The sequence below is a fragment of the Mastigoproctus giganteus genome, chromosome 6 (genome assembly GCF_048544385.1).
Source record: "Mastigoproctus giganteus isolate SK-2022 chromosome 6, ASM4854438v1, whole genome shotgun sequence".
Taxonomy (NCBI): Eukaryota; Metazoa; Arthropoda; class Arachnida; order Uropygi; family Thelyphonidae; genus Mastigoproctus; species Mastigoproctus giganteus.
The window spans coordinates 234052046-234064073 of NC_143580.1; the positions used below are offsets into that span (position 1 = coordinate 234052046).

General features: G+C 37.3%; 1 protein-coding gene across 2 annotated transcripts in view; it reads left to right on the forward strand.

The window, feature by feature from the left end:
* Window positions 1-1241: 1241 nt before the first annotated feature.
* LOC150085096 (ADP-dependent glucokinase) overlaps window positions 1242-12028 on the forward strand; it is a 46085-nt gene continuing 35298 nt past the window's right edge. For both annotated transcript variants that reach the window (XM_090375769.1, XM_090375768.1), the window contains exon 1: window positions 1242-1863. In XM_090375769.1, coding sequence (XP_090231895.1) covers window positions 1538-1863 — 326 coding nt within the window. In that variant the 5' untranslated portion in view covers window positions 1242-1537. The remainder of the gene's footprint in view (window positions 1864-12028) is intronic.

Sequence of the window (12028 nt, forward strand, 5' to 3'; positions counted from 1 at the left end):
ATCCAAAATATGCATCAGTTGTGAAAACCTCTTAGTTTCACCACTCTCTGGTCTGGCTTAGAACTGTGCTGGCTGTGAAAGCTGTAGTCCGAAAGAGTATGTGTAGTATCAAATCCTCGGTTAAATCCTTGGTGTTTGATGAAACACCCACGGTTTTATTTTGCCGCTAATTCCCACTGTCAAACTCCTCCCCCCTCTTTTGCCTTGCGGTTCTTGTGTACGTTTGTTGACGGTTTTGACCACCGATCGGGACTGTTGTCCAGTTCTGCGGGGAAAACCGGTCGTTTGGCTGGGTCCACCAGCGCGTTTACTGTGATGCATTTTAATCTAAATGATTGTGTCATTACGTCAAGGTTGTGCGCTAGTCCACTTAATGATAGTCTGCGCGGTAGCACAGTGGTATCGTCACCGTCCTTCCCACACCAGGTGGAAAAGGCCCGGGTTCGAATTCCGTCGATGACGCGAGGAACTTTAATGGGCTTTTTTCACTCCGTGTCTAAGTTAGTCGGTATCAAGCGTAGATAGCACGGTTCTCCCCCCCCCCCCTACACTGGAGTTTTTTTTTCGTCAAGCAAAACAGCCAAATCGACCAGAGAATACACGCAATTTATAGACACAAATACAGGTTTATGTAATAATTTATGGGTGAGCTTAATATAATAATAAAATAGTCCACTGAATGAGGCCCATTTGGTCCTCAACCAGTAGCGATATCCCAACTCTCCACCCACCCAAATTTTAATTGTTATTTGATTTGGTTATATAATGGCATTCTCAATCAGTATCAGCTTATTTCTAAGACTCGGGATACAAACACATACAGTAGTTTAAGCAACAATAGCAGAAACAGGTTTGTCTGGACCATAACAACTAACTGTTCTCAGAGCAATAACCACAAGTACAAGATGAGCCATAATTTATTTACTTCTTGTTTTCGTAGATTGAAACACACGTTGTTTTTCTTTATTACGTGCGAGTGTGCTGCCATCTGAAACTTAATACATAAAAATTTCTGTGGTTGTAATATGTTGTTGACTCTATTTCTAAGAAGAAAATTAAAAGTATATATGATTATTATTTAAATAGATCGAGATCATGGATGGAATAAAAGGAAAGGAAAACTATTTCTGAATCATTCAGTGTGACTGCTAATTTCGTTTATTTCCATTATATCTGTATGTCTTTTTTTTTGTCAACTCATCTCTGTAATAAAATAATTGACATGACGCAATTACAGTAAAATATGCAGCTTTACTTTTATGCAGGTGGTACATGTATTCCTCGGCGCCCTTGATCTCTTTTCCAAATATTAGAAAAAATCAATTTAATTTTATGGCATACTTGTAGCTGTCATTTGGCCTTGGATTGGACTGGTGTATCGCTTTCCTTCCCTCCCTCCCTTTCACGTGTAGCGCAGCACTTTCATTATTTTAATCATCTTAATCTTATAACACGTAAGGTGTAATCAATCGATGTTTAGTCAGCTGTTATCACATGTAGTTGGGAGGAAATGTCTCTGTGAATTCGTAAACGCAGTATGTCTTCCACGAGGATTAAGTATTTTGGAGGTGCGCTGGTTATCTTTATTCTAGCCTATTATTATTCAAGAAATGAAGAAGAATTACTTCTTCAAAGAGTAAACGGAACACTTAGTGGACTTTTAAGAGCGGAAAAGAAAGTATCTATTTCGCCAAATATAAAAATTGCCGTTGGGTTTGGGTCTTGTAAAGATGGGGTTGTGCGAAGCGAAGAAGTGCTTTCAGGACCTCCTCCGGTGCAACCAGAACATTATGATATCATAACATCTAATGAGGAACTCTTGAAAGTATTTGCGTATTTTTTTCGTTATGGAGCTGCAGCAGAGTAAGTATGTTTAAAACTCACGTATTGTGTACATTAATGTATATGTGTGTGCGTTCTGTGATGCATTCCAGTGTTGTCACGTGTTTCTACTAAGTATTGAAAAGCGGACTCCCTTGGAGAATGGCCACAATACAGCAATACTATCCCACAATACAGGGTTCTGTACTAACCCCGGGGAGCTCACATCTGGTGAGTACGGGCTTGGCACCCCCAGGGTCCTGAGCTGGATAACATCATTCTTCTCTTTCTTGGTGATTCCCTTCCACTTCTCTCTCTCTCACAGAGTAACTAGAAATTTATTTATTTATTTATTTTTTTTTTGGCTGTTGCAGCATAAGCTTCAGGCTTCCTTGCACCATATAGCTAATAATATTAAAAAATGTATAATTACTGAGAAAAATCTGTTTGAAACACAATTTAAACATTTTACTATATAAACATTAAAGGCAGTGCACCCCAGAAAACTACACAGACAAATTTTAATTTTTGAGGGTGGTCACTTGCATACTAGCAAGGCAAGTGGATATATTGGATGACTATTTTCTACACCAGCACGTTAGAGAGAGAGAGATAATGAGAGAAAGCAATACTCTTGATCTTATTATTTGCAGTGACTCTTCATGCATTAAGAATCTACAGGGAAAGTGTATTGTAAAGTGTATACAGATCATGGTGTATTGACATAGGATTTATTTAAAGATGTAACTGTTCAGGTAGCTAGCTGTCAAAGGCAAAAGGAAGAATTTTTGCTTTTGTACAGGTGATTACAGTGGTCTCAGACAGTTTTTTTTAAATCCAGTTCAGTGGGGTCAACTGATCTTACCAATGGAAAATTTTAAAGGGTTAGTAGTCATAGAGGCAACTAAGCTTTTTATATTTAGAGATATTGTTCAAGGGGTAGGATGTCAGATGAACTAATGAGATTTGTGGCAGAGAAGAAAAATGGGAGGATTATAAATTATCAGGATGCAGAAATCTAAGTAGAAACCTAAGAGTTAGGTTTCTACAAGCCAAGACAGATTATGAGAAATCTTTGGCTAAGAATTCTTTGCTTATTTTAAGCATAGTTATTAATGGTCCTGTTCAGGTTGCTGACAAATTAAATAAATATTTTGCATTACATACACTTGTGAATAGGCTTTTAGAGATGGAAAATCTGGGGATAATTGCAGAGTTGAACATGAATAGTAGATAGGCTGCTAGGACATTTAGTGGGGTTTTATTAGTGATATACAGGAATCTTGATAGCAAGGCAAGGAGGTGATTATTGTGTTGTAATATAGTAATGGTTAGACTTCATCATGAGTACAGCATAGAGGTCTAGAAGTCTCATTTTAAGAAGGATGTGGATCCCAGAGGCTCACACCTGATCTGGTAAGTATGGGCTTGGCACACCCAGGGTGGTAGTGGCATGTGATGCAAGAAAGCAAGTGTATGAGCTTATGCAGCATCAGCCAAAAAAAAAATCACACCATTCCCTCCAAATGCCTGTCCAGTTCCTCCTTAAATTTATTTAACCTATCGACTTCCACAACGACAGATGGAAGTTGTTTCAGCAATTAACCACCCACTGGCTAAAGGCAAATTTCCCCACATCTATTCTACATCTGTCTTTTCTTAATTTGAATTTATGCCCCCTTAGGTTCGTGATCTGAACAAGTGGAAGGATCCCATCAGAATTCAGCGTGCTCAACCCATTCAAGGCCTTATACACCTCAATCAGATCACCGCACAGGTGCCTAGTCTCCAGCTGCTGCAATTTGCAGAACTTAAGCCTCTCTTGGTAAGAGGATCCCTTCATTCCTCTCACCAATCTTGTTGCCCTTCTCTGTACACGCTCAAGCAAATCTACATCCTTCCTAAAATGAGGAGGGTCAGTAATGGTCTGGGGCATGTTGATCTGGTACATGTTGGGACCTCTGGTACATCTAGATGCATCTCTGAACTGTCCAGGTTGTGTCCATCTTTGCATTGGACTCCTACAGCATTGTCTTGCTGTAGGAGTCCATTGCTCTGTGGGTGCACGATGACCATGAAGGGATGCAGATCGCCACCGTGCACCCACAGGGCAATGGACTCCTACAGCAAGACAATGTGCCTCCCCACAGAGTTATGGTGACTAGAACATGGTTCGAAGAACATTCCACAGATTTTAACACCATGGAATGGCTTCCCCGTTCACTGTACGTGAACCCTGTAGAGCATCTTTGGTATGCTGTGGAAAGGTCCGTTCAAGCTTTTGATCCTCCACCCAGGAATGCAACAGAATTATGGACAGTGGTGCAGCAAGCATGGATGGAAGCAACTGTGGAATGCTTTCGTGAATTAGTGGACTCAGTGCCTTGAAAGGTGGCCCTACCCATTACTAGGTAGGTATCCCATGATTTCTGTTCACTCAGTGTGTCTCAACAGTCAACTACCTGCTGGCAAAAGGCAAATTTCTGTTTTTACATACTGCAGCCATCCTTCCTCAGTTTGAATTTATGCTTCGTGTGTATTGCTAGCAATAGGAAGAATGCCATTAGCATTGAGTTTGTTCAGTGTATTGAACACTGCATTCAGATCTCCTCACAGGTGTGCCTAGACACCAGATGCTGCAGTTTGCAGGACCGAAGGCTTTCTTAGTAAGTGCACTCTTTAATTCCTCGTACTAATCTTATTTCTGTGAAGTTCTTTGAGCAGTGCAGACTGGCTGCCAGAGCAGGTCATGGAGTTTTGTCAATGATATATAGGAATTTTGCTAGCAGAGACAAGGAGGTGATTATACCTTTTGTATAAGACAATCAGAACAAACCTTGAGTACTGCGTACAGGTCTGGGGGCCTCATTTTAGGAAGGATGTAGAGTTGCTAGAATGAGTACAGAGAAGGGCAACAAGATTGAGAGGAACAAAGGAGTTCTCTTACCAGGAGAGACTTAAATTCTGTAAATTGTAGCATATGGAGACTAGGCACCTGCAAGGTGATCTAATTGGCATTCAAGGCCTTGAATGGTTTCAGCAGGCTCCATGCTGATGGAATCTATGTCCCTCAGATTAAGAATCTGAGGGACATAGATTCAAATTGAGGAAAGACAGTTGTAGAATAGATGTGCAGAAGTTTGCCTTTAGCCAGCAGGTAGTTGATTGCTGGAACCGACTTAGATCTGTTGTTGTGGAAGTTGATAGCTTAAATAAATTTAAGGCTGAAATAAACAGACATTTGGAGTGACCGGATGGGTGAAATGGGAAGTTGTTTTTTTTGGCTGATGCTGTATAAGCTTGCTTTCTTGCATCATATGCCTCTACAAATACTATTTTCTGTACCCGTTCCAATACATCCACATATTTCCAAAAATAAGGCTTTCAGACCTGCATTCAATACTCAAGATGTAGTCCATATACAGCAGTATAATCACTTTCTTATCCTTGCTGGAAAAATTATTGTATGTCATTGGCAGAACCTCATGAGCTATCCTGACAGATTGTACTTCTCAGAGAATTTCATATAGACTGCAGAATTACCTCAAAGTCTTTTTCATTCTCCACTACCTTGAGTGTTATACCACACAATTGGTATGTTAATTTGGGATTATCATTTTCTCTACGAAGTACCTTGTATTTTTCACTGTTCTTCTGTCTTAGCATTAGTATTTGTATATGATGCAAGAAAGCAAGCTAATACAGCATCAGCGAGAAGGAAAAAAAAAAAAGAAAAAAAAAAAGCACTTCCCATTTCACCTATTCACTCCCTCCACCAATTTGTCTAGTTCTTCCTTGAATTTATTTAAGCATCAACTTCCACAACGATAAATGGAAGTTGGTCCTAGTGGTCAACCACTTGATGGCTAAAGGGAAATTTTCATACATCTGTTTTGTTTTTTTTTTTATGGAAACCCCAAACATGAGGGGTATTAGAACCTATAGTATTTAGTACCGTGCTTGGGTTGGAGGTTGAGAAGACGAAAGAAGATATTTGTTGACATTAGACTTGAACTTCTGTAGACCGTAATTTTCAGGAAATACGTATGAAGGAAGGTTGTTCCAGAAAACGGCAGTTGAATGAATAAACGAGAAAGATGAAAAGTTGGACAGTAAATGGCTGGTGACGGCATGTGTTCAAACTGTTTTGAAAGAGAGCGAGTGGGAATTATGGAAGCCAATTCAGAAGAACAGTGCCCATGGAAGTATCTGTAGAAAAGGCATGCAGCAGAAACAGTACGTATATGAGACAGCGAGTGGAAAGACTCTGTTAGAGATGAGTCAACAACTGTCTGCAACTGTCTTTCTTCATTTTGCAGAGGAGTCTGCAACTGTCTTTCTTCAGTTTGAATTTATGCCCCCTGAAGTGCATAATCTGAGCAAAAGGACGAATCCCATCAGCATTGAGCTTGCTTAAACCATTCAAAGCCGTAAATACCTCAATCAGATGATCTTGCAATTGCCTAGTCTCCAAACTATGCAAAATACCAGCTGCTGCAGCACTGTTGTGGCAGTTGTAAACCTTTTTTTTTTTTTTTTTGGCCTCGGCCATCCAGAATATAAAGAGATTTATTTATTTATAGTGTAGGATTTTATAGTATTAGAAATCTGTTTTAACACAGAAAATACATTCCCAAAGATTGACATCGTCTAAGTCAAAAATGCAAATAATAAATATATGTTTCCATTTAAAGATATTTAAAAGTATCCAGTCCTATTGACAAAAGTAATTTATTTCATTCAAACAGTTGTTAGAAAATTTGGAAAAAATTTAACAATAAGAGCAAAGGCAGATCTAGTTTTTGGGTGTAGGAGGGGCAGTATGTATTTTCACAGATAATGCAGAAGCATAGTATGCAACAAAATGCTTTTAGAATAAACTTAGGGGTGTTATTATTCAAAATACCTTCCCTGAAATCTGCCCTTACATATGAGATTGTATCTCAAGATTCATCTTAAAGGAAAAGGGAAAAAATCTCACAACTGTATATAAAATATGCTCGGCAAACTGTATAACTGAACAAATGTTTCTCTCCCAAAATATAAATAAATCCACAGAAAATATATTATCCAAATGAAATCAAAATTCTGCAGGGCTCATATCTGGTGAGTATGGGCTTGGCATACCCAAAATCCTGAGCTGGATGTCGCCATTCTCTTTCTTGGTGATTCCCTTATAGTTTTTTTTTTCTCTCTCTCTCAGGGTAACTTTTTTTTTTTTTTTTGGCTGGTGCAGCAAAAACCTCAGACTTCCTTGCAGACACCATATAATAATAACATGTAAAAACTAATAATATCCCAAATGGTGGTACATTCACTAATAACTTATAAACCATTATTACATTATGTAATACTCTCTTGTGAAGTAGGCACTCAGATTATAGGTTATACATTTGTAGAGATTTAAAAATATGCACAGGATAGATAATTTTAAAACATTTAAGATTTATTCCTTTAGGTTACCTTAGATTGCAGGAAGGAATGTTTTTTTGGAAATACATTTTGACTGAAATTTATTTGCTTATATAAACTTCACTTGTTTTCACCCTTGCTAAATGTGTGCTCATGCTAAATTTAGCACCTCATAATAATATATAGAGGCCTCTGTAGCCGAGTGGGGAGGAGCGGGAGTGCAGTAGCACACGCTCTTTGAGTAGACCGGGGTTCAAGCCCCTGACTGCTGAATACGGTCGATCTGCCAACCCGCACTGGACCAGCATGGCAGATTATGGTCCATTTCCCTCAACATGAATTGTTGAGGAGGCTTCCATCCTGCAGTGGGTTGATAATGGCTGCACTTTAATAATATATAATTAATGTAATAATTAAAAATCTCAGTTATTGAGAAATAAGAAAACAATATCATTATCAATATTTTGCCACTAGCTTTCATGATGGTACAGTGGATTCTCCATTTGTCACTCATTTATCTGACCCTACCTAATTTACCGAAACCTCTTCCATTGTCCTTTGTTTTCCAGTAAATGTGCCGAAGCTGTTCAGATAAGAATGCTGCATATTGAAATTGACTTGCATCCAAAATCTCCAGGTTCAGTTTCCACCAGATTGCAACAATTGTAAAGCAGTTATTATTAACTCCAAACTAGATTTTGTACAGTCTAGGAGTAAAAAACTTGCTTCTTGTCTAAGTAGTAGTAAAGCATTCTGGTCTCTTGTCAAAGCTATTGGATGCAACTTTTGCCAATCTGTAATCCCACCTCTGTTAAAACCCGATGGTTTTGTTATCACCTCAGCTAACGATAAAGCTGAGCTGCTAGCATTCTACTTTACTTCTAACTTGTGTATTGATGATCTTGATAAACCACCTTCTATCATTCCAGTACACTCCATTCAGTGCCATCTGTTAAAAGGATGTCAGAAGAATTTTGAACAGTCTCGATGTCAAGAAAGTGCTTGGTCCTCTTGGTATTTCTCCATTTGTTCCCAAAACTTGTGCTTCTGAGCATACTTATGTTCTGTGTTGCCTTTATACATTTTCTTATTCTGCTGGTGTTTTTCCTTCTTTTTGGAAATTTACTCATATACAGCCAGTTCCTAAAAAGGGTGCCAGATTCCTCCCATATAGTTATCATCCCATTGCACTTCTACTCTTTCTAAAGTATTGGGAAATCCATTAACTACAAAATCCTTAACTGTCTAGAAACCTTCCATCTGATCAATGATCATCAGTATGGAAGGTTTCTAGATAGTTTAAGATTTTGCGTTAGTACCGATCTACTGGCTTATTTTACATATCTACAGGCAGATTCAATGGAAAAGTTTGAAACTCAAGCAGTTGCTCTTGACATTTAAAAGGCTTTTGATCATGTTTGGCATAAAGATCTTCTAAATAAGCTTCCATCTTATGGTTTTCCAACTGTTTTTTGTGAAAGATATCCAGCTTTCTCTCTGATTGCTCACTGCAGTTATTGGTAGATGGCTCTGTCTTCTAACTTCTCCACTAATGTTGATGTTCCTCAAGGTTCAGTTCTTTTTCCTCTTGTACACTAATGACCTTCTTCCATTGACCAGAAATGCTATCCATAGTTTTTCTGATGATAACACATTGCATTCTACCTTCTAGTTTGAGAAACCATGCCCTGCACAACCAGCTTCAACTTCTCAAATATCCATAGCCAATTCCTTAAATGCTGATTTCCAAATAATTTTCCAGTGGGGCAAAAATAACTTAATTTCAATTCTTCTAAAACCCAATCCTGTCTTATCTTGCAAAAAGGAACCTTCAACAAAACTCAGATTTCTAGACAAGATCACCTATCTCTATTAGGGGATTACCCTGACTTCTAATCTCTCTTGGCAGATCACAAATATTGCTTCCTCTGCCTCTAAAAACTGGGTTTTCTCTTTCACTCTCGGCATTATATTTCTTCTAAACAGCTACTGTAACTCTGAACAGATCTCAAATCTGTCTTACCATGGAATATTGTTCCTACATCTGGGGCGGTGCCCAATAACCTCTCTTTGTCTTCTAGACTCCATTTAAAAGACAGAAGTTAGGTTAATTAATTATCTGTCTCTTACAAAGGTCTCTCCACTCTGTTTCATAGCCATTCTGTTTCTGCTGCATACCTTTTCTATAGATCCTTCCATGAGCACTGTTTTTCTGAAAATGGCTTCTATAATTCCTCCTCTCTCTCTCTCTCTCTCTCTCTCTCTCTTCCAAACTAGTCTGAACATATGCCACAACCAGTCAGTATCCTTTTACTATTCAACTTCAAACTTGCAGAACCAATTCTTCTTCTTTATTTATTCCTTCAACTTCCATTTTCTGGAACACGTTCCTTCCCTTTGCATGTATTTCTTGAAAATTGCTCTACTGAAATTCAAATCTAATGTCAACAGGTATATTCTTTCATCCTCTCAGCTTTCAACCCACACATGGTACTAAATACTATAGGTTCTAATACCTTTTGTATAAAAAATAAATCAGAGAGGCAAATTCAAATGCCATTTGAGACTGGATGAATTCATGTCTTTTCAATCAGGGCTATAGTATGTTGATCTCAGGCAGTGGGAGTATGGTTTCTTTCTCCATCAGTCATTCTGGGTTTTTCAAGGCTGCACAATATGCAGATTGACACATGAACACAAAAACATTGGACTAGATATAATATCATGATCATACACTGCATATGAAACTGTGCACTAAGACCAAAACAGTCATTGCTCATAGAAAATTTCTCAAAAATAAGAGAACCAGTAACTTTTGTCAGCAGCAAAAAATAAAAAATAATAATAAATTTCTGTTTACTCTTGACAGTGCTGAGGCCAAAAGAGATCATTTTTTTTTGAATAAGCACTGTGTTACAGATTTCTTTCATTTTATGAAAGAAAAATTATTACAGAGAGAGTGAGAGCTATACAATAATATGAATACTATTTTTATTGCAAAGAAAACCAAAGTGGACAAAAAAAAAAATCAAAAATTCTCCTCATGAAGAATTTTTTCTGAAAAAAAAATTACATATTCTTTCTTTGATAGTATTATATCTGCTAGTTCCAGGTAATTTATCTATTGGTAGCCATGCTATAAACTTTTGAAAACTGGTGTTAGACTGAGATCTTTAGCATCCATCTTATCATCCATGCAAAATAAAAAATAAGTGTGTGGGCTATTCATAATAAATTTTTGTTTTGAAATTTTTTATGGTAACAGAATCTTTCTTTTATACAAATTTGACTTAAATTCTTTTTATATAAATTTAAATTATCTGTGCTGTGATTGCTGTATTCCTGTGAAGATGGTCCTTCATTATTTCTTTAACTACTGACTCAGTTATTTTTTTTTTGGAACAAAGTCAAGGTTAAAGGTTCTGTTTTTACTTCATCTTTTGATTTTCCTTTGTTAATAGAGGAGACATTTTAACATCTGTGATCTATAGTTGTGTGTAAATGTTTGCTTAGCTAATTTTTTTTCTTTTAATTTAATTTAATGTTTAAAAATAACTAAATGCACAAGGCATAATACGTTAAGAGTAAGAGTTTAATATCTATGTAATATCGATGTACACCGATATTATATAGATTTAATTTAATGGTATAGATCCTGTGAGCTCTAGGTGCATTTACTTTTAGCTTTGGCAGTTTCCCTTCCACTTTCAGTTATCACAAAATCATTTAGCTCCTAGTTAGAATTTTATGTTCTTCTGGCATTTCCATCCCTAAAAACTTCATCACACGGTGAATATAGATGAAAATATTTATTCATTTTGTCAGCAACCTGAACAGGATCAACAACATTTGTCATTCATATCTACTGGTTCAATGTGACTTGTCTCTTTCCTCCTAGTGTTAATGTATGCCAAAAATTCTTTGCTACTTTTCTATCCATTCTTAGCCAAGGACTTCTTATAATTTGTCTTAGCTTGTCTAATCCTCCTCTCCTTAGTGACTTGATTGCAGACTAGTTTATACTTATTGTAGGTTTCTTTGTCTCTTGATATTCTGTAAGCACCCAATCTATTTTTCTTCTTTGCCACTAGTCATCAGGCGCCTCCGTAGCCAGGTGGACAGGAGCGACAGTGCATAGCACACGCTTCTTGATTAGACTGGGGTTCGAGCCCGTGACCATCAAATACGGAGGATGCGGAAAGGTCAGGGAATGACCACTGCATATCCCCGGAGTAATATGGCCTTAGTTGCTAATGCTCCTAAAAACCAAATAACAAACAAACAAGCCACTAGTCATCAGTTCATCTGACATTTATTTAGGTCTTATTGGTATATAGTTTGTACAGTATATTCATAGTTTGCATATGCACATTCCTTACAAATATTTGTACATATATTTGCAGTTATGTACAGTTTCATGTCTGTCACACTAAATCTGAAAGTGAAACCAAAACCTTTGTTTTGGTTTCACTTTTGTGATTGTTTCAGCAGTTTCAAGCGTGTTGTTTTTGTTCTCATATTTCATAGTTTATGCAGGAAATTAAAGCCACTTTTAGGGTCTCGTGGTAAGAATCCATGGGCTTTCAAAAATGTTTCAAGTCTTTGAATGTTGGAACAAACTTCTATCTGTTTTTATGGAAATGGGTATTTTGAATAAATACCCATTTGAGTAAGGGTTAGAAGGGATGGACGGATGTTTTTTTTTTTTTTTTTTTTTCTCTTTTGCCTAATGTTGTCTAAGCTTTTTTTCTTGCATTGTTTGGTACTACTAATACTATAGTTAATACTGAAAAAG